Raw genomic sequence first — 23,412 nt, 5'->3', positions numbered from 1 at the left:
CAGGTCTCCGGACGGCGGTGGCTTGGGAGAGGTGCGCGCGATCCCGGAAGCACCAAAGCCTCGGCCGCGCACAAGTCCTCGGTAAGTTTTTTTGTTGACTGGAGTATAAGCCGAAGTGGAATTTTTCAGCCCAAAAAGTGGGCTGAAAAATTCGGCTTATACTCAAGTATATACGGTAAGTCAATGTTTATTGAGATATGGGTTAGAAGTAGCCCCAGAAAAAATTCAAACTTCTCCACCATTTATAGAATGGATTCATTTGGGCAATTCTCAGCCAAAAACGATCAGTTCAATTAACACTTTATATGCTCAACTTATTGTTAGAGGAAGACATCGCAGTATGCAAATGTTAGGCTTAGATTTGGTGGTAATAGTAGTTCCTCATTCTTTGAAAGACTGGGAAAATAGTCTATCTTTTTCATCTGAATTACAATTAGCACTGGCAGATTTTGTGGGTAAGTATCGATATCGCATTCCAATTGACCCAAGAATATCTTTGTTACAACAAGAGCATTTTTCTTTTCGTTCCTTAATTTCAGTGTGGCCTCTTTCTGATGCTCTTACAGTATTTACTGATGGAGGTAAACAGTGGGTTGCTGTAGCCTGGCAGGAAAAAGGCTAATGGAAAACAAAGATAACCCCTCAACAGAAGTCTGCGCAAAGGGCAGAGTTAGCCGCAGTAATTTTGTCTTTGCAATTATTTAAAGATCAAGCATTTAATTTAATTACTGATAGTTTATATGTTGCTAATGTTATTCAGAATCTTTCTCATGCTTATGTTTCTCCCAGTGTGGAGGACAATTTATTGTCTCTTTTTCTTACACTGCAGCAGTTATTAGCTAGCCGAAGATATTATTTACATGTGTCTCATATTAGAAGTCATCAACCATTTCCTGGATGGCTCTCAGAAGGCAATGTAGTGGCAGATGCGGCTACAGCAGGAGTTACTTTGGTGGCCAAAATTACACCATGGGAGAGTCATTCTTATTTTCATCAAAATGCGAAAGGCTTGTGTAAGCAATTTGGAATCTCTATGTCAGAAGCCACAGCCATCATCAAGCAGTGTACATCCTGTGGTCAAAATGTTTTTGGTCCTTCTATGGGTGTCAATCCCAGAGGATTGAAAGCAAATGAAATTTGGCAAATGGATGTTACTCAATATCCTCCTTTTGCTCCTTGGAAATATTTACATGTTTCTATTGATACGTGTTCTGGGTATATTTTTGTTTCTCCTCAAAGAGGAGAAAAAGTGAAACATGTGATCAATCATTGTATTAGAAGTTTTTCAATAATGGGAAAACCTGTACAAATTAAAGCGGACAATGGACCTGTATATTGCAGTGCGGCTTTTGCAGAATTTTGTGATAAATGGGATATTTTGCATAAATTTGGTATTCCTTACAATTCTCAGGGTCAAGCAATAGTAGAAAGAGCAAATAGGACATTAAAGGAGGCTCTTGACAAACATAAAAACAAAAAAGGAGGAAATGTGACTAATTTACCAGTGTTGCAGGAATGGTTATCTTTAACTTTATTTACTTTAAATCATTTAAATATTTCAAAATTAGATTCAGTTTTGGACTCCACTGCTGTGGACTGACATTTTGGTCAACAGTTAGAGGTGCAAAAGGCTAAAGTTTGCTATAGAACTCCACCTGATCCCATTTGGCATGGTCCTGTGCCTTTGTTAACATGGGGGCGAGGATATGCTGCTGTGCTTGCTCCAACAGGTCCAGTCTGGATTCCAGCCAGGTGTGTAAGACCATATCATGAACCCATGGCATCAAGGGTTATACGATCCTATTCCGGATTTCCGAAAGAATCAAAGGATAACAATCAAAATGCCAAAGGAAATTCCACCTCAGAATGAACAATCTGTATCGCATAAGGAGAAAACTCTTGGAAATGATGTGGAGAAGGAAATTAAAATTGAAATGTTTGTTAATTTTATATGTATAATATTTGGGATTTGTTTGGGTATATTGTGTAATGAAGTCAATGTCTGTTCAGTTCAATTGAAAAAAAAAAAAGAACTGGAGCAAGGAGCCTGAAGAAATAATGTATATGTGTTGCACCTTCAATCTACATAATGAATGAGTTGCCATTTGGTCGTTTAAGAAACAGAAGAAACATGAACTTTGATCAAAGTCCAATTAGCTAAAGGATTGGAATGCAAATGGCAAGAGGACTTATACCACCATCAGAAGTTGCCATGAATTATAGAGATTTGCATATGTTTGAATCATTGGATTGTAGCTATCAAGACTTTAAATTGTTAGAACAAAAAGTTTCAGACATTAGAGATGTTGTATTGTGGAATCACATGGCTTTAGATATTATTTTAGCCGCAAAAAGAGGGGTGTGTGCTTTAATTCATAGTCACTGTTGTGTTTATATTTCTGATTTTCATGTTAATATTGCTCATACAATTGATGTTATGGAAAAGATGGTTAAAGAAAAATTCTTTAGTTTATACTGGCTCTGCAGTGACAAATCCATGGGATTGGTTATGGTCTTGGCTACCTGATTTTGGATGGGTGCGACAAATTGTCCCCATCATAATTGGAGTTATATGTTTGCTGATTGGTTTGTGCTGTTGTATACAATGCTTACCAAACTTATGGTTTATGACCACCCTGGAAAGAGGTGTTATACGCCTACAAACTGTTGAAGTAACTTTAAGATCTGTATAGCAGTTAAACAAAAAAGGAGATGTAGGGAAATTATTGCAGGCTGCAGAAGCGCAGCTGAAACAATTGTTTTTCAGTCTCCTGAAACAAGCCATGATAAACCACCTGTTCAGCACAAGGTGAATCAGCTAATTGTTGGCTATTAAGATGCAGCTGACATAACCAAGCCTGGGGACTACCATGGAGGTTCAGAGCCAATGGGAAAGTAGGATTTTTTTGTTATACACGAGCTCAATCCAATGAGTGTGATTTCCTTGTGAATAAAAGGGAGCTTTGGACATTGCTCTGGGCTCTCATCCCGAGGCAGGAAAGACTCTGTCTTTTTTTCCATGAGAGACCACCACAAAGACTGAATGATGAGGTCTTAAAGGTTTGTTTATAGAAAAGATGTGAATATATACATATTTGTACTTTTAGGAAAAGTGATAAGGTACAGTTTTAAGATTGAAGGAAAGCATTAAATTTGCAAAGGAGTTTCTAAGAAAGATGAAGAGAACATGATAAGAAATTAATTTGTGGTACCTTATTTGATTGGATTAAATTCCAATGTTATTGTTTCTGGTAGCTTTTCATGGAATCTTTTCTGATTGAATGATGAAGCTTTAAAGATTTAAGACATGACAAGTTTATTATTTTTTGTATTTTTAGACAAAATGTTACCGTATAAAGTAAATGACAAGAATATGAACTTGATTCACTTGTTTAAGATTAAAATACATATAGTTATTTTTGATAGCTTTTAGTTGCTTTTTTCTGATTAAGATTGAATGATGAGTTTATTATTTGCTATTATGGGGAGGTTGAGCTCCAACACATGTTTATTGGACCCGTGCCCTTCCTGGCTGGTTTATGCGGCTCGGGAGGGGACATGAGGCTGGTTCCAGGCGGTTATATCTGCCTCTTTGAGTGAGGGCAGTTTCCCCGCCGTCTTGAAGGAGGCGGTGGTGAGACCTCTCCTCAAGAAGCCTGCCTTGGACCCAGCTGTGTTAAATAACTTTCGTCCAGTCTCCAACCTTCGCTTTCTTGCGAAGGTTGTTGAGAGTGTGGTGGCGCATCAGCTCCCTCTGGTCCTGGATGAAGCGGATTATCTAGACCCGTACCAATCGGGTTTCAGGCCCGGGTACAGCACAGAGACGGCATTGGTCGCTCTGGTGAATGATCTCTGGAGGGCCCGGGACAGGGGATATTCCTCTGTCCTAGTCCTATTAGACCTCTCAGCGGCGTTCGATACCATCGACCATAGTATCCTGCTGCGGCGTCTCAGGGGATTGGGAGTGGGAGGCACAGTTTTTCAGTAGTTCTCCTCCTATCTCCTGGGACGTTCGCAGTCGGTGTTGGCAGGGGGGCAGAGGTCGACCTCGAGGCCTCTCGCTTGTGGAGTTCCTCAGGGGTCAGTCCTCTCACCTCTCCTGTTCAACATCTATATGAAACTGCTGGGTGAGATCATCCGTGGTTTTGGAGTTGGGTATCATCAGTACGCTGATGATACCCAGCTTTTTATTTCAACCACAAACCACCCCAGTGATGCCCTCGACGTGATGTCCCATTGCCTGGAAGCGGTTCGGGTCTGGATGGGGAGGAACAGACTTCAACTCAACCCCGACAAGACTGAGTGGCTGTACATACCGGCATCCCGGGATATTCAGAATATTCCATCTCTTTCTATGGGGGGTGAGCTATTACACCCTGTAGATAGGGCTCGCAACTTGGGAGTCCTCCTAGATTCACGGCTTACTTTGGAAGATCACATAGTGGCTGTGACTAGGGGGGCCTTTGCCCAGGTTCGCCTGGTGCGCCAGTTGCGGCCCTATCTAGACCGGGATGCCCTGCGTACGGTCACTCATGCGCTCGTGACCTCTCGTTTAGACTACTGCAACGCTCTCTACATGGGGCTGCCCTTGAGGACCACTCGGAGGCTCCAACTGGTACAGAATGCAGCCGCGAGAGTTGTGTTGGGAGTCTCCCGATACTCCCATGTTACACCTCTGCTCCGTGAGCTGCATTGGCTCCCAGTTGTCTTCCGAGTGTGATTCAAGGTACTGGTAATGGTTTTCAAGGCCCTACATGGCATGGGTCCGGAGTACCTCAGGGATCACCTGTTGCCGGCATCAACTTCCCTCCACCCTGTGCGTTCCCACAGAGAGGGCCTCCTCAGGGTGCCACCGGTCAGAGAATATCGTCTGGTGGCCCCCAGGGGGAGGTCCTTCTCTGTGGGCGCCCCGGATTTATGGAATCGGTTGCCGGTTGAGCTCTGGATGGCGCCCGACCTTCACTCCTTCCGACGTGATCTGAAGACTCACTTGTTTAAACAAGCCGGCCTGGCCTGATGGGGGATGGGTTGGGATTTTATTGTTGTTTTTAATATATCTATTTATTGTTTTAGCTTGGGCATTGTGTTTAATTCTTTTTTAACTTTTGTATCTTTGTATTTTTATATGTTTGCCCTGTTCACCGCCCTGAGTCCTTCGGGAGAAGGGCAGTATACAAATAAAATTATTATTATTATTATTATTATTATTATTATTATTATTATTATTATTATTATTATTATTATTATTATTATTATTATTATTATATACGAGATATATGATGAAGAAATTTTCTTAGATTGAAATGTTAGAGAAAGTAACAAGTTACTAAAATTGTTTGTACATTTCTTGATGAAGAGAGGTCATTTATTTATACATTTTTCCTTTTACATATTTTTCTCTACATTCTTTTCTTTTTTGGGTATTTTTCTTAGTTTGTATTAGTTTTTCTTTCTATTTTTAAACTTCAGTGAAATTATTAAAAACATTATCTTGGACTTTTCTGATTTTCTCAACAGATTTTATATTTGAGTGTCACTTTATTATTGAAAAAGCATTGCTAATGCATTTATCATACATATAGAAGATCTATAATGTTTAAAACACACAACAAAATTAGTGGCATTTATGGAACAAAAATATTTAATATTCACATTTTATTTTTATGGAACAAAAATTTTCCATATTTATGGAACAAAAATGCTATCTGTTAAGACATATATTGCATACAGAAATGGAGAATAATATTAAAGCATGCAATATCTTCTTTGTTTACAACTTGTGGTCAACCACAAAACCCTGCAATATATATTCCAATCATGATCAATCTGCAATACTTTGAAAATAAAATGTGAATATTAAAACAAGCCACTGTGATCTATATGTTTCTCTGATTATTACAAAATTTAACATATTATATTTTATCAAATTTAGAAATCACAACTGATTAGGGAACAGACATCTGATTATTATATAGGTTTAGTAATAATAAATGTTGAATCTGCCACTATGCTATACCAAAAACATGGTTTCAAATGGTAATATTACACCTAATCAAAAATAGTTGAAAATAATAGCAATTACTTTTTCTATCTAAGATTAATAGAGAAGTAATGAACTCTCCTGTGAGAAGATTGAAGGATTCTGCAGAGGACATAAACAGTACCTGCACTGAGCTTGACTCGTAGATGTCCATGGTAAAAATATGGAAGAATTACCATGAGGTAACTTCTCATGGTTTCCCGTTCACACATTAACTAAATTTAGACCTGTTTGAGGTTTCAAGGTCAACACAGAGATCATAAAGAACAAAAATATTATGCCTACCTTTCCATCTCTCTCAGTTTTACTCATAGCAGAAGTACCTCCAGCAGTCAATGTATTCTCTGGGGAAGTTGGAGCTCCTGTATGAACAGTCACAATTTTTCCACTGGAATCTCCATCTACTGGTACAGAAGTGCTAGGAGAGTTTAATGAAGAAGTTGTGCAAGCCAATGGGACATTTGCTTGGTTGATATTTACAGCTGTGATATAAGCAGCAGCATTTGAAAATTGAGGTTGTAGCTGCTGGGAGGTAACAGAATGCTGTGGAATAATTACAGCAGCAGGAATAAGGCATGCTGAATTTTGAGTCTGAATTGGTGTTACAGTGGCTGTCGGTCTTTCTTGGCTATGAATTGCAACTGCAATGACAAGGGGAAATAGTTCAGATAATTAAAAAGAATATATTTTCAGATTGTGACATGTATACCATAGACCACCTAAAAACCTACTACATTATATTAATCATATATTTATATTCCACTCTTCTAAGACAACATACAATATATTTGGAAAAAAACAATGTTACCCTTAAAATATAACCAAGCAAGGTCACCAAGTGAATCTGTACATTATCTCCACAAATACTAGATACAGGTAGTCCTCAACGTACGACACAACTGAGTCCAAAATTCATATTGTTAAGTGAGAAATTTGTTAAGTAGGTTTTGCCCCATTTTGCAACTTTTCTTGCCACATTTGTTAAGTGAATCACTGCAGTTGTTAAATTAGTAATATGGTTGTTACCCGTATTTTCCCGAAAATAAGACTGGGTCTTATATTAATTTTTGCTCCAAAAGACAGATTAGGGCTTACTTACCAGTTAGGTCTTATTTTGGGGGAAATAAGGTACTAAATGCATCTGTCTGGCTGATGATCTGAACTGGGGCTTATTTGGGGGGGGGGTGAGGCTTATATTATGAGTGTCCTTAAAAATCATGTTAGGGCTTATATAATAATAATAATAATAATAATAATAATAATAATAATAATAATAATAATAATAATAATAATAATAATAATAATAATAATAATAATAAGAAGAAGAAGAAGAAGAAGAAGAAGAAGAAGAAGAAGAAGAAGAAGAAGAAGAAGAAGAAGAAGAAGAAGTTGGAAGGGACCTTGGAGGTCATCTAGTCCAACCCCCGGCTAAGGCAGGAAACCCTATACCATTTCAGACAAATGGCTGTCCAGTCTCTTCTTAAAAACTTCCAGTGTTGGAGCATTCACCACTTCTGGAGGCAGGTTGTTCCACTGATTAATTGTTCTAACTGTCAGGAAGTTTCTCCTTAGTTCTAGGTTGCTTCTCTCCTTGACTAGTTTCCATCCATTGCTTCTTGTCCTGCTTTCAGGTGCTTTGGAGAATAGCTTGGCTCCCTCTTCTTTGTGGCAGCCCCTGAGATATTGGAACACTGCTATCATGTCACCCCTTTTTTAGTTGGATCTTATTTGGGGGGAAACACAGTAAGTGAATCTGATTTCCCAATTGACTTTGCTTGTAAGAAATTCACAAAAAAGGATCATATGGCACTGCAACTGCCATAAATGTGAATCATTTGTCAAACATCTGAATGTAAATCACATGACCTTGGAGATGCTACAACGGTCATAAGTGTGAAAAATGGTCATAAGTCACTTTTTTTAGTGTGATTGTAACTTCAAATGGACTACCTATACACTATATTTGCTGCCCCCTTCTACCTATATAAATTTTAAGATTTAATAAGCTGCAAGGCATTCTTCATATGCATATTGCCTATGTCAAGAAACAAACTATTTTACCTGTTCTAACTGCATTGCGAGCTTGATTCATCGTCATTTGGCTGGACATATGCATGATGATCTTGGATTGTGGACTCTTCTGTATGTGTGCAGCAGAGACTACAGCTGTTGGTATTGTATCAGAAGTCACTGTCACACCATTTCCCTGAAGGTTTTGCACTGTTCCTCCAGCAGTGGAAGCACTGACCATGGTCACTACTCGCCCTGTCTGACCAGCAGTAGATACAGGTATTTTTGCTTGGGAGGCACTTGTCATTGGTCTATAAAAATAATGTAAACATTATGCACCTCTTGTTAAATAGATTATTCAGTCCCATTATATATAAATTTTCAAAACATGTAATTTCTGAAATTTGTTAAAGAATAACTTATTGAACATCATACCTTGTAACTGGTGCCACATAATTTCCAGGGAATACACCAATTTTGCTGGTATGCATGGAAGTTCCTTTAAACCAGCCATCCTGACAACGCTCAAACACCAAAAACATTTCACCTTTTCTCAATTCCAGTTCATCTTCTTTTCTAGGAGTGTATGGATAAATAGCAATATACCTGGAAAAGGAATCATTCTTAATGAACTGCAGGATCAGGAACAGAATGTCAAAATACCTGTTTATGTATTTACCATATTTTTCGGACCATAAGACGCACTTTTCCCAAAAAAAAAGTTTGTGTGGGGAAAACGAGGGTGCGTCTTATGGTCTGAAGGTGATCCGTATGGCCAGCCCCAACCTCTGCAAGTGGAAAGCAAGGGAGATTGCCAGGAGCACGAATTGGCACGTGCTGAGAAACGCCGATCTCGCACTCCTGCAATCTCCTTCGCTCGCTTTCAGCTTCCCTTGCTACAAGAGAAAGCAGGCTGAAATGGAGCGAGGGAGATTGCCAGGAACGCGATTTTGCGCTGCTGCAATCTCCCTCGCTCCGTTTCAGCCTGCTTTCTCTTGTAGCAAGGGAAGTTGAAACCGAGCGAGGGAGATTGCAGGAGCGTGAGATCGACCGATTCACGTTCCTGGCAATCTCCCTCGCTCCGTTTCAGCTTGCTTTCTGCAAGATGAAAGCCGGGCCGCAGGGCCGCCTCTGCAGGTACTGCTCTAACGCGGAGAGGGAAGAACAAAGAGGGAGGGAAGGAAAGAAGGAAGGGACAATGGGAGAGGGAGGGAGAGAGAGAGAGAGAGAGAGGGAGAGAGAGAGAGAGAGAGAGAGAAGGAGAAAGAAATAGGGAGGGAGAAAGAGGGAGAGAGAGAGAAGGAGAAAGTAAGGGAGAGAAATAGAGGGAGAGAGAGAAAGAGGGAGAGGGAGAGAAAGAAAGGGAAAGAGAGAGAAGGAGAAAGAAAGAGGGAGGGAAATGGAGAGAGAGAAAGAGGGAGAAATATAGGGAAAGAGAAAAATAGAGAGGGAGAGAAAGAGGGAGAGAGGAAAAAGAAAGGGAGGGAAATGGAGAGAGAGAAAGAGGGAGAAATATAGGGAAAGAGAAAAATAGAGAGGGAGAGAAAGAGGGAGAGAGAGGAAAAAGAAAGGGAGGGAAATGGAGAGAGAGACAGAGGGAGAAATAGAGGGAAAGAGAAAAATAGGGAGAGAAAGAAGGAGAGGGAGAGAAAGGGAGAGAGAGAAAGAGGGAGAGAGAGGAGAGAGAAAGAAAGGGAGGGGGAGAGAGGGAGAGAAAGAGAAGGAGAGAGAGAAATTAAATTAGTAACATGATTGTTAAGTGAATCTTTGCTTGTCAGAAGGTTGCAAAAGGTGATCACATGACCCTGGAACAATGTGACCATCATAAATATGAATCGATTGCCAAGCATCCAAATGTAAATCACATGACTCTGGGGATGCTGCAACAGTCATAAGTGTGAAAAATGGTAATAAGTCACTTTTTTCAGTGCCATCGTAACTTTGAACAGTCACTAAGTGAATCGTAAGTCGAGGACTACCTGTACTTTATCATTTTTTTCCTTTTTTGGGGGGGTCAAGTTTTTGACACCTTGCTGGGTGACTGGTGGTACTCGGACATTGCCTTGTCCTAAAAGTGGTACAATGGATGAAAAGGTTGAAAAGCCCTGTTTTAGTATACCAGTACTATTTGGTTCAGAAAATGTTTTTTCTTGTTTTCCTGCTCTAAAAACTGGGTGTGTCTTATGGTCAGGTGCGTCTTATGGTCCGAAAAATACAGTATTTTAATTTCAAATGTTGCAATTTGCATATTTTATACAACCATTTTTGCTTCAAAATGAAATGTGTTGATTTATTCAGCATGAAAAGTTGCTCTTCTGCATAGTCAGAGATATTTCAATCACATAAATTACTATAATCAACAAGAAATATCTAAAATATTCTTTGATGTTGAACACGATAACAGCAGCACGGTTACTGGTGGGACAATATTGGAAGAAGGATAGTTTGCCCACTATAGAAGAATGGGTGTTTAAAGTTTCGAATCTTGCAGAAATGTCTAAGATTTCTGCTTATTTGAAAGATCATTCACAGGAAAGATATATTTCAGTTTGGAGGAGATGGATAAATTATATTCAGAACAAATATGGGACTAAAAAGTTCCATTTAGCTTATGAGTAGATTTTAGTGGGATATTGTTATTGGTACTTTCTTTGTAGTTATGTTAAAGGGGAGTTAAAGCACATTATGAATTTGGTTAATTGTATATTATGCATAATTTTTATTTAGAATATGATTATTGTAACTATAATCCTGTATTTAGCTCTGGGAAGTGGGGGGGGGAAGTGGGCGGGTTTGGGGTGGGAGGGATTTGGGGATATATTGTAAAATTTTGTTTTTGTAAAACTATTTAATAAAAAAAAGAAATATCTAAAATATTCTGTCCAAAACTGCTTATCACCTCCCAAGGCACTTCCCAAGATTTTATTACGTATTTCAAATGTCCAATAACTAGTGACAGTCAGTAACAACTGTTATACCTTTTTGTAATTGCATATCTCAAAACTTGCCTGAGCAGCTACTTCCTGCTGGTTAACTAAGTTGCAAGCAAAAAGAAGTGCTGTCTTTATTTCAGGACCCATCAAACTACTTTTTTGGGTTTTTTAAAGAGAGGCACTTATGTATGAATGGTCTTAAACAAAACTATTTATTAATGCATGGGCAAGAATGCATGTAGAATAATTTGCAAATTTTGGGTTTGGTAACCAAACCAAAATTTATTACATTAAAAAATCCGCACTTCATTGAAATTTTATATAAGTTTACTAAGAATATGCCGAAATGTTTAGTATCATTTCTAATCCTAACCAGTAAACTGCTGTTGCGTATAATACTATATTTCACAATAGTAGATAGATTTCTTTAACTCTTCTCTTTTTACAGAATACAATTTACAAAACTATGGGAAACTGTTGTTGACTGATTAGATAGGAGCACTTAAGTGACCTTGCCTGAACTTAAAAAGCCAATCTTAAACATTTAAAAAGTTGGAGCTGATTAGTGCTTAGAAAGAGGTCACAACAAAATATGTCTAGGAATTGGGGGAAAATAATGGGAAACCACTCCCATATTTTTATTAAGAAAAGTATACTGAGATATTCATGAAATCACCAATTTAACTTAAAGTGAAGGAAACATAAATGTTATCAGTAATGTCTGAGAATGTAATAAAAATTGCAATATACCAAAAACAAACAAGTGCCTTTTTCCTAATTAAAGGCACCAAATGAGGTCAAACAATTTCAAAATTGTTATAAAAAACTCTTCAACTCATTATTTTGGCATTTTTAATCATCCTTTCCATTAATTGCCAATACGTTTTAGTTTTACTTACACACTTGGTCTTGTCTGTGGTCTCAAATGTAATATTTGCTCGGTCAATGCAGATGTTGACTTCTGAGCTGACCCCAAAGGCAGGCACATAGAATTAGGGGCAATTATTGTAGCAGATAAAACAGGTGGCGGTGGTGGTGGGAGAGGTGGATTAATACTCTAAAAATAAAATATTGTAAAAGTGAAATTACATTTTAGCATCAATATTCAGATACAATATTCACTGCCATGCACAACATGTATACTCCAGAACTCACCTGCACCCAACAATAACCTTATTTTGCCACATCTTGACAGATCATACTTGGACAAAGAGTTACACTGTTTTACTCCAAGAACAACATGTATGTTACTTTGAGACAAATGAACAAATTCAAAAGGCTAGTATGACCCTTAAATATAAAAACTGTCATTGCTCAGATCCAGGACTCAGATTATGAAGATGATTCTGAAGAGGCTGCTCCAGTTGAACCTGTCGAATGCCAGCCTCAGGAGATAACAAGCTAAAAATCACATGAAGCTGATCAGGAAAACAATTCCACAAAAGACCAAAACAATACCTAATTGAGATAGGCTATAACAACATAAACTTGAACTTGTGATTGTGCTGCACTTCCTTCTCTTTCTTATGGTTCTATGAATTAGGGAGATGTTTGCCTTACATAGACATTAATAATAATAATAATAATAATAATAATAATAATAATAATAATAATAACAACAACAACAACAACAACAACAACAACAACAACAATAATAATAATAATAATAATAATAATAATTTGGAAGGGACCTTGGAGGTCATCTAGTCCAACCCCCTGCTAAGGCAGGAAACCCTATACCATTTCAGACAATTGGCTGTCCAGTCTCTTCTTAAAAACTTCCAGTGTTGGAGCATTCACCACTTCTGGAGGCAGGTTGTTCCACTGATTAATTGTTCTGTCAGGAAATTTCTCCTTAGTTCTAGGTTGCTTCTCTCCTTGACTAGTTTCCATCCATTGCTTCTTGTCCTGCTTTCAGGTGCTTTGGAGAATAGCTTGGCTCCCTCTTCTTTGTGGCAGCCCCTGAGATATTGGAACACTGCTATCATGTCATCCCTCACCCTTCTCTTCATTAAACTACACATACCCAATTCCAGCAACCGTTCCCTATATGTTTTAGCCTCCAGTCCCCCAATCATCTTTGTTCCTCTTCTCTGTAGTCTTTCTAGAGTCTCGACATCTTTTTTACATTGTGGTGACCAAAACTGGATGCAGTATTCCAGGTGTGGCCTTACCAGCATTGTAAAGTGGCATTAGTACTTCACGTGATCTTGATTCTATCCCTCTGTTAATGCAGCCTAGCACTGTGTTGGCTTTTTTGGCAGCTGCAGCACACTGCTGGCTCATATTTAAGTGATTGTCCACTAGGACTCCGAGATCCCTCTCACAGTTGCTACTACTGAACAAAGTATCACCTATACTGTACCTGTGCATTTGGTGTTTCTTTCCTAAATGTAGAACCTTACTTTTTTCACCACTGAATTTCATTTTGTTAGATAGAGCCCAGTGTTCGAGTCTGTCCAGATCCTCCTGTATCTTAAGCCTATCTTCTGGAGTATTGGCTATTCCTGCCAGCTTGGTGTCATCTGCAAATTTGATGAGTTCCCCATCTATCCCTTCATCCAAATCGTTGATGAAGATGTTGAAGAGCACTGGGCCCAGAACAGAGCCCTGGGGCACCCCACTACACACTTCCTTCCATGTAGATGCAGTTCCATTGAGGACCACACGCTGAGTACGGCCTGTCAGCCAGCTACGAATCCATCTGGTGGTGATGCTATCTAACCCACATTTTTCTATCTTATCAAGTAGTAGGTTGTTATCTACTTTATCAAATGCCTTACTGAAATCCAAGTAAATTATATCTACAGCATTCCTCTGGTCCACTAGTTTTGTCACTTGGTCAAAGAATGCAATAAGGTTTGTCTGGCACGATCTGTTTTTGACAAACCCATGTTGGCTTTTAGTGATAACTTTGTTCGCATCAAGGTGTTCGCTGATTTGTTGTTTGATTATCTTTTCCAGATTCTTCCCAGGTATTGAGGTCAGGCTGATAGGTCTGTAGTTTCCTGGATCTATTTTTTTTCTCTTTTTTGAAGATGGGAACTACATCAGCTCTCTTCCAGTCCTCTGGTAGTTCCCCAGTGCTCCAGGATCTTTGAAAAATATAGTTCAGTGGTTCTGAGATCACATCTGCCAGTTCCTTGAGAACCTTGGGGTGTAATCCATCTGGTCCTGGTGATTTGAACTCATCTAGACTGGACAGGTGCTCACTTACCATTTTCTTGCCTATCTTAACTTGCGTTTCTATTCTGTTTTTTATGGCACTGGTTTTGGTAGGTTGGACTGTTTTTTCCCTTTGTGTAAAGACAGATGCAAAAAACAAGTTAAATAGTTCTGCTTTCTCCCTGTTGCTTGTCACCTTCTTGCCACTTTCCCCCACTAATGGACCAATCATTTCCTTAACTTTTTTCTTGTTTCTTATATGTTGAAAGAAGCTTTTTTTGTTATTTTTGACTTTGGTCGCAAGCCTTAGTTTGTGAATATTGTCTTGTTTCCCAGGGCTTAAAGAATGCTTCAACCTCCTTTGCCTAGGTAAAGATGCTTGAATATTTATGCCAATGTCATATCTCTTAATTTCTATAAGAAGAGAGTACTTAAAAATCCATGAGGCCAGTCAGAAGCTGAGTGGCATGTGAGAAATACTCCCAGCCAGGTCAATCACACTGCAGTCTCAAGGTAGTATGGTTGGCACTTGAAATCAAATAGAAAAAATATGATAAACATATCATTGCATAATTGAAAGGGAAGAGCTATGATGAAAGGCAGGAACTGAGAAATAGTGTTCAACCAGTGAAAATACAGGAAAAGACCCCATTCAATAGGGCCCTAATGGGGGAGATCTGAATGGGTGAATGTATTGTTATCCCACTGGAATATATAGTGTGAATAGCTGGTCAATAGCTGATCAATTGGGGAAATGGGGTAGAGACACCCAATGCAGTTGGGATGTTGAGGAGCACACATCCACAACTGCAAGCTGAAGAAATTGCAGTGGGAGGCATTGGGCAGACCATTACAGGAAAAAGAGAATTGAAAATCAGTACTATCTTCCTGTTCTGGCCAATCTGGCTATTTCCTGAATTCAGGTGGCTAGATTGCTGAATCCTTTGGCTATAAATATTGTTGCTAATGCTATGTCATATATAATGGTTAGATTTGGTGATAGATGAATGTGCAGGTCTGATCTGCTGCAGAATTTGAGCAGTTCTTTAGCTGACTTAGGAACTCAATACTTAAGAGTGATAGTGACAGAAAACAAAGAGTGAATGTGATTAAACAGATGGTATATCCGCATTTGAGAGTATACGGTAACAATACCAGCAGCAAAACAGAATTTTATTTATTTAAAACATTTGTATGTAGTTGCCCATCTTAAAGCAAATGTTGGGCAGCTTACAATTGAAAAGTAAAAAAATATACTGCAATAAAAAAAACAAAAGAAACAATACAGCCCAAACTAGAAAAAATTGATGCCATTGCTATATTTCCCAGGTGCAATTATATTATCATTATATTCATTATAAGATGAGAATATCATTATATTCTTATCTTTTTCAGATCTCACCCTACCCTGATACTTGGAGGAAGAACGATGTCTAATGTTCTCATGAAGGAGAGGGCTTGTCAGATCTCTGAGGGGAAGATGTTCTACAAAGCAGGACTACAATGGAGAAGTGACACTTCCAACAACCACATGACAGGAATGTTATGGGGAGGGATCTGGAGCATGCCCACACTATCTGCTCTGGTGGGACAGGCAGATGCCCTTGGGGAAAAGTAGTCCTGTAGGTAAAGTAGGGCTTTCGAGATGATAACCAATGACTTGAATTGCACTTGGGAATTAGTGCAGCTCATACAACAAGGTGTGATGTCTCCCTTGGACAACTCCTCTGACTCTTCTTCGGAGGCTGGCTTGAGGGAGGATGAGCTCATTCCTGGCACATCAGGGACTGGGCTAATTAATGACTTAGAATGGCTAGCCAAAAGAGATTTACAGGAAGCTTTGGCTGAAGACAGTTGCAGGGGCAAATAGTCAGTGAAGAGGAGGAGGAGGAGGAGCTGCTTTCTGTGGTAGATCTGAGAGAACGCAGGGCAAAAAAAGAGACAGGAGCAGCGGAGATCTGCCAGATTACTCGAACCCCACCCATCTAGATGGGCTGCACCGGAAAGCTATTTATCACAGCAAGCAGAGAGAGATGGTGCTGGGAATGTGTTTGGTTTATGGCTGTGTATTTCTTGTACTTCCATCTTGACTTTGTGCCTTGGAGACTCTAACCTTTGGATACAAATGGATACTTTCCATTTGTTTTATGGACTATTGGTCATTGCTTGGTGGATTAACCTTGGTCTGGATTTATTTGGGACAGTTCTGAGACTGGGTGAAGGGAATTGCTGGGGAACAGTAAAAAAAACTCTCCAAAACCACAGTTTGTGCATATGTGAGTGAGTGGGTCAGCACAATTTGTCCCCAGTCCCATTTTCCCCAGAAGAAAAGCCTTGTTTTTTGGATGTTATGGAGCAACTACAAGCTGACAACGCCCAGCTCGTCCAGCAAGTAACTCTCCTTTCCAATGAGTTGGCACAACTGCAGCCCCCCGGACCTTAAAGACCCCGCTCTAAGTGCCCAGTTGCTATCCCTGATTAATTTGATGGGAACTCTGCCCAATTCCCAGCTTTTTTGGACAATGTCAGTTGTTCATGAGCCTGAGACCAGATGATTTTCAAACTGACGGGGAGAAAGTGGGTGTTCATCATTAGTCTCTTGACAGGACCAGCAGCCCGGTGGGCGACCCCACTTCTCACGCAGCCCAGTCAGTTGTTGGATGACTGCGCTAGATTTTTGCCTCTAAATGAAGGTCATGTTCAAAGACCCTGTCAAAGTGCAAACAGCTAACCCGCAGCTGTGGGAATTGAAATAGGGGCATCGCCCGGTAGGTGAATACATCTCTGACTTCCAGCTAATCAGTCAAGATTTGAGAAGGAATGAAGAGGCCCTAATGGACCAATTCCAGGAGGGCTTGTCCTCTGAGATTTTGGATGAGTTGGCCTGGACAGACTGCCCTGGTACCCTGCAAGCCTTAATGCACCTGTACTTGTGCATAGATGGTTAATGAGGAGCAATGCATGGTGACATGGGGCAGCTGCCCCAAAACCCAGAGGGTTTCACGAGGACCCTCAACCCACTGAGGAACCCATGCAAGTGGAAGGGGCCCATATGTGCCTCACAGAGGCAGAAAAGAATTGGAGGCACAGAGAAGGCTTGTGCCTGTACTGCAGAGGCCCTGGTCACTTAGCTGCTACATCTCTCACAAAGAAAACTCTGGCGAAGGCAGGAAACTTCCCCCGCCTGACCTAAATGGCTCGCCAGAGCAGGCCAGGTGTTAATGCCAAGGATTATACCGACCCGACACTTGGTAGTGGCCGTGATATTGACTATGACCAGAAGTGAGGAAGTTCTCACACACACCATGGTGGACTCAGGCAACCGCGAACTTCATGGACACCGCTTTTGCCATGAAGTGGAAGCTGCTGCAGCATGAGGTAATCCTACTTATTTTGGTGGAAACCACTGACGGCCAACCACTTTGGTCAGGTCCTGTAGCCACATCTACTGAGCCTCTGCAGATGTGCTTGTGAGAGAAACATCTGTTCATGAAGCACGAGAAATGCCAGTTCCCACAAACCACCATTGTCTTTTTGAGCTACCAGATTTCACCTGAGGGCATCGCCATGGACCCAGAAAAGATCAAGGTCCTGCAGTCTTGGCAGCCTCCACGCTGAGTTTGCGAATTATTATCGGACATTTATTTCCTGGTTCGCTGCGATGACCACTCTTTTGACTCAGTTGCTGTGGTAAGGGGTGTGGTTCACGTGGGGGCTCGTCAAACAGTATGACTTCGAGTTTCTGAAGGTTTTTTCTACAAACCCCATTCTTCACCATCCTGATCCGTTGTGACTGTTCGTGGTGGAGACAGATGCATTGGACATCAGGGTGGAGATGGTGTTGCTACAGGTCCCCTTGAACTCAAAGCAACTCTTCCTTGCACTTACTACTCGTGCAAGCTCAACCCTGAGTGAAACTACATGATCTGAGATATGGAGTTGCTGGCGTTTGAGGTGTGGCGGCACCACTTAGAAGCTGGTTGAGCTTCCTGGCCTTTTGCAGGTGCTCCAGATTCCAATGGTCCATCCATACTTCCATCTGGAGAACCTGCAAAAGGCCAGGAAGCTCAACCAGCGGCAGATCCGATGGTCTCTCCTCTTCACCCACTTTGATTTTCGAGTAACTTATAGTCTAGGAGGCCAGAACCAGAGTGCCTTGTTGCACAAACTGGAGTATGCAAGGGTGAGGATAAGGTGCCGCTCCAGTAAGTGACCCCAGTGGGAAGCTTGGTGGAGATCCAAGAGCCCATCAATCTGAAGAAGCAGATCAGACTGGTGCAGCATCAAAACTCATTTGCCCAGGCCAGAAAAGTAGAGTTAGACTCAGTCAAAGGTCCATCGGGCCCTTGGTTGCACTCGCAGGACTTGTTAAAGTTTCAGGGAAGGATATATGTGCTGGAGGCACCCTTCCGAAGCCTGATCTTGAGCCAGTGTCATGATAACTCTGCAGCAGGGTATTTTGGCATGTTCAAGACTTTGCATCTGATGGCCACAGATTCGCCACGATGTGCAGGCCTATGTCATATCGTGCCTGGAGTGCTGGTAAGCCAAAAATACATCAGGACCCCCACTGCGTCTGTTGCAGCCATTGCCCACACCGGAGAGGCCTTAGAGAAGTGTATCCATGAACTTTATCACAGACCTCCCAAAATCGCAGGGAGCCATGATGGTGTTGGTGGACATGCTCATGCTGTTGGCCCATTTCGTGCCATGTGTGGGGTTGCCTACAATGCAGGAGATGGTGTGGCTGTTTGTGTGTCACATTTTCTGGCTGAGTGCATAGTATCAGACCGAAGCACCCAGTTCATGGCCTGGTTTTGGCAGGTGCACTTGGAACTTCTCCAGGTGCAGGTGTGTCTCTCGTCCTCTCATCATCCACAGACAGACGGAAGCATGGAATGAATGGATGCCATGCTGGAACAGCATTTACATTGCTACATGAATTTTCAACAGGACAACGTGAGGGATCTGCTGGTGCTGGCGGAGTTTGCGTACAACAATGCCCAGCATGCTTCAACATGCTTGTCTCTGTTCTTGGTGACCTATGGGTTTCATCCGCGTTTGTTCCTACTGACCACGGCGGATTCCCATGCCTGCGGCCATGGATTTCCTGCAAGAACTCACCACCATGCACAGAGTTTTGCAGGAATAATTGGAGTAGGCCAAGGAGGACTATAAAAAGTTTGCAGATCGACACCGGTGAGATGTGCTTCCCTTGGTGGTCAGTGACTGTGTCTGGTTCTCCACACGGCACCTACCTATGATAAGACCATCCCGCAAACTTGACTGGGCCTGTTCCCAGTGGAAATGATTATCGATCCAGTGGCGTACTGTCTGACCCTGCCTGCCTGAATCCACATCCACCTGGTATTCCACCCATCCTTGCTTGTGCCTGCTGTGCCAGCCAGCTCTCACCAACCACTGGATTCTCCGTGGGAGCCGGTGTCAATGCAGGGAGAGCCAGAATATGAAGTGGTGTGCATTATGGATTCCCATATTCACTGGGACATCTACAATACTTAGTGGACTGGAAGGGCTATGGCCCTGAGGACATGTGGGAAGATGCTGATGCTATACAATCCCCTCGATTGGTTTATTCATTCCACTGTCGGTATCCACAGAAACCTGGCCTGGAGGGCTCTGGGAAGACAGGACATGCCAGAGGGGGATAGTGTGATGTCTCCTTTGGACAAGTCTTCTGACTCTTCCTCAGAGGCTGGCTCAAGGGAGGATGAGCTCATTCCTGGCATGTCAGGGACTGGATTAATTACTCAGCATGGTGAGCCAAAAGAGATTTACAGGAGGCTTTGGCTGAAAACAGTTTGTGGGGCAAATGGTCAGTGAAGAGGAGGAGGAGGAGCTGCCTTCTGTGGTAGATCCAAGAGCACACAGGGTAAAAAAAAAAAGACAGGAGCAGCGACCTGCCAGATTACTTGGGAGAAAACCCTACCCATCTTGATGGGCTGCATCAGAAATATATTTATACTTTGTACTTCCATCTTGACTTTGGAGACACTGAATATGGGTGTATTTCAGTTTGGCCTGGTGGAGTTAAATCTGGTTGGTGGACTTATTTGTTGGAGCAATTTTCCATTTGTTTTATGGACTACTGGCCATTGCTTGGTGGATTAACCTTGGCCTGGATTTATTTGGGACAGTTCTGAGGCTGGGTGAAGGGAATTGCTGGGGAACAATAATAAACTCTCTAAAACCACACTTTGTGTGTATGTGAGTGAGTGGGTCAGCACACGATATAATATGGCAAACTCAGAATACTGCTCTGTTCTGGACTATCTGTAATGTTTGGATGGTTTTCAAGGTTAGCCCCATGTAAAGTACATTGCTGCTGGATTTTCACTGCCAAATGTTTAACTTTCTTTAAAGTTTACTTGATGCAGAATGCGGATCCTCCCCATTCAGCAAAAGACTGAAAAAAAAGCTCCGGATGAACATTCATGCAATTCTGCTGCTGCTCCTGATTTTCAAAGGTGTGTTTCTGCGGGGTATCTCCCTCCCTTCCTCCCTCCCATGACGGCCCCCCTCCCCAAAGTCATACTTCCAAGCAGATGCCTCATTTCGGTTTCTGAGCAGCAACACCCATAGCTCTCATCTCTCCTGCAAGCTTTTATGATTACAGCCCCTGCACTTTCTGCTGTAAGAAGAACCACCGCCCAGTTCCTCTCTCTTCCCAAAAGCATTTCTTCACTAAACTGCTTTCCAGGTCTGTCACATTTCTCTGCCGCTGCAGGGAAACAAAAGAAATTTGTGGGACTACCGGTAAAAAAAGTTCAAGCAGACCTTCCAAATTCTTGTGAAAAAAAATATCTTGCAAAGTTGGAAGGTCTGACTGAACTTTTTTTTATCATAGTCCCACAAACTTCTTTTGTTTCCCTGCAGCAGTGGAGAAACATGACAGAGCTGGAAAGCAGGTTAGTGAAGAAATGCTTTCGGAAAAGAGAGGAGCTGGGCAGTGGTGCACCAAGCTCTCCAGCTCTGCAGAGAGGTTTTGCATGGAGCCCTTGAGGTTTTGCGTGGAGGAGCAGATCCACTTCCCACAGGGCTGGCCTGGGCTGGACTCAGACATACCGGTACACTCAGCTTCTTAGAAAAATCATACCAGTATCTACATATCCTTAGCTGATCAGGAGGAAAATGTGTCTGCTCTGGATTTTAAGGCAGAAAAGCAAAGTGTCAATGCTGCTAACACCGGATGTTCTTGCTTAACAACATAGGGAGATGTAGCCTTTTTCTTTAACCTATATGTTACTCTTAGAGTTAGAATTAGTGGACGCTGGGGGGGGGAGTAGGGAGAATGTATCTCAAGACTGTTTGTAATAAGAGAAGAATTGGTGGGTTGATGAAAAGAGGGAAAGTTTGCATTTTAAACTAATTGGAGAATGTGATTTATGACATTTAATTAAGGGAGGGAATTATGCTTTGATACGATGTGTTTATGGGAGGAGAATTCAGATCTTGGTTTCCAACATGTACGTGCCGAAGCTATGCTACCCTATTAAAAGATTCTTTAAGGTAAACAATGCCTTGAAGTTCTCTAAAGTACTGCATTTGTCAGGTGCTGAGGCCAACCTTTCGAGAAGCGGATCTGCTCCTACATGCAAAACGTCAAGGGCTTTGCAGAACCATCAGGGAAGGGAAGCTTGGCCTTCCTTGCTCACCTCCAGCTGATGTAGTTTTCCCAGAGCTCAGCATCCTTCCATACAAAGGAGGAACACAGTGCTGGAAGGAAAAGCGGCAGAAAATGGGGCTGCCATTTCTAGAATGGAGAAGGTAAATGCAGAGTGATACAGGGCAGCAAGAAAGTGCTCTTCTGTGCTCTGGATCACTGCGTGGAGCTACCCCCTCCCCGTTCTCTGTTCTCTCTTGTGGCAGTGACAGAGGGCTGGTGGAGGGAGATGGCAGGGGAGGCTTGCACCAGTAGGTCACTGTGCAAACCACAGGAGAGCTGGTGAAGGAGTTTGTGGCTGCCGCCAGGCAGGTAATCTGCAGGTCAAAGTGCGAAGAAAGTCCCTCCAGCGGTGCACAAAGGCAGAGTCTTTCACTATCACTCCACCCTGGCTCCGAAACAGCGAAGGGGGACTGGGTAAGGTGACTGAGCCTACCCTGTCCATCCTCCATAGCATGGCAGTCTGGCTCAGGAGGGGAGTGAAAGGGAAAGTTGCCAAGTGAGGAATGGCCTGGCTAGCGGGGTCCTGAAGCAAGAGGATGTGGGGCACTTTGGGAAGCCCTATCCCCTCACCCACCTCACCTCATTGTGGCGGCAGCAGTGCAATGCACATGTTCCTGCCCCATTCTAGCAGCAACTTGGGACAGAGTGGGTGGATCTTAACTAGGGCTTATTTTGGGGGTAGGTCTTAATTTCAGGGAAACACGGTATGATGGTATCCTTCTGGGCCAACTATGATAATTGGAAGCACCACTTCACAGTAGTTCTGAAACAGGCAATTCTCATCAGTGATTACTGAGGAGGGACACTGAAGAATATTGTACATCTTTATAAAACTACTGGAGGAAGTTATTCAGTTTGAAATGAATATCATTAATGTTCCAGTGATAGTAATATATATTATCACTCAAAGCAGGAAATATTGTGGATGTCCTTATTTGCCATTAGAAACAGATGAATTATTAGATGACATAAAAAAGGTTTAAATGAATTCTAGCCCGATGGACGTGTTGTTCATAGCAGGACAGCCACCTTTACTCCAATTCCAAGGTTAATTCTGGACAGGGTCGCCGTCTCCCTGAAGGAGCAGGTCTATTATTTAGGAGTTATCTTGGATTCCCAGCTCCTGTTCAAGCAGTAGATGATGGTTGATGACAGTGAAGTCAATGTTGTTACCACAGTAACTTGTATCCTTATATGCTACCCAGAGTCACCTTATTAATGAGCGGGGTGGCATATAAAACAAACAAACAGACTATTGTAACACATTCTACATGGAGCTATTTTTGAAGATGGCTTGAAAAGTACAGTTTATATAAAATTCAGCAGGTTATCGCCTAACAGGGATGAAGATATTTAGCAGCATAACACTGATGCTTTATTTGCTTCACTGGCCACCAATAGATTTCCAGGGCTAGTTGGAAATGCTAGCATTAATCTAAAAGGTGAAAAGTATTTTGGCTCTGCTATTATCTTCAACACTGTCTTTTGCAACTGGATTTGACCAAACATGCCCATTCTTTCAGAATGGAATAGCTGAGCATCCTTCACTCATGTTATATTTAAGACTGATAGTACAG

General features: G+C 41.7%; 1 protein-coding gene across 1 annotated transcript in view; it reads right to left on the bottom strand.

The window, feature by feature from the left end:
- Positions 1–23,412, bottom strand: part of SH3RF1 (SH3 domain containing ring finger 1) — a 151,475-nt gene that overhangs the window by 28,460 nt on the left and 99,603 nt on the right. The window contains exons 7-10 of the mRNA XM_081332628.1: positions 11,883–12,040; positions 8,486–8,656; positions 8,102–8,361; positions 6,326–6,681 (exon numbers count right to left, since the gene is read on the bottom strand). Coding sequence (XP_081188754.1) covers positions 6,326–6,681; positions 8,102–8,361; positions 8,486–8,656; positions 11,883–12,040 — 945 coding nt within the window. The remainder of the gene's footprint in view (positions 1–6,325; positions 6,682–8,101; positions 8,362–8,485; positions 8,657–11,882; positions 12,041–23,412) is intronic.

The sequence above is a fragment of the Vipera berus genome (assembly GCF_964194415.1).
Source record: "Vipera berus genome assembly, chromosome: 7".
Classification (NCBI taxonomy): domain Eukaryota; kingdom Metazoa; phylum Chordata; class Lepidosauria; order Squamata; family Viperidae; genus Vipera; species Vipera berus.
The sequence above is the reverse complement of the archived record's forward strand: the minus strand, read 5'-3'. Positions and strand labels throughout refer to the sequence as shown.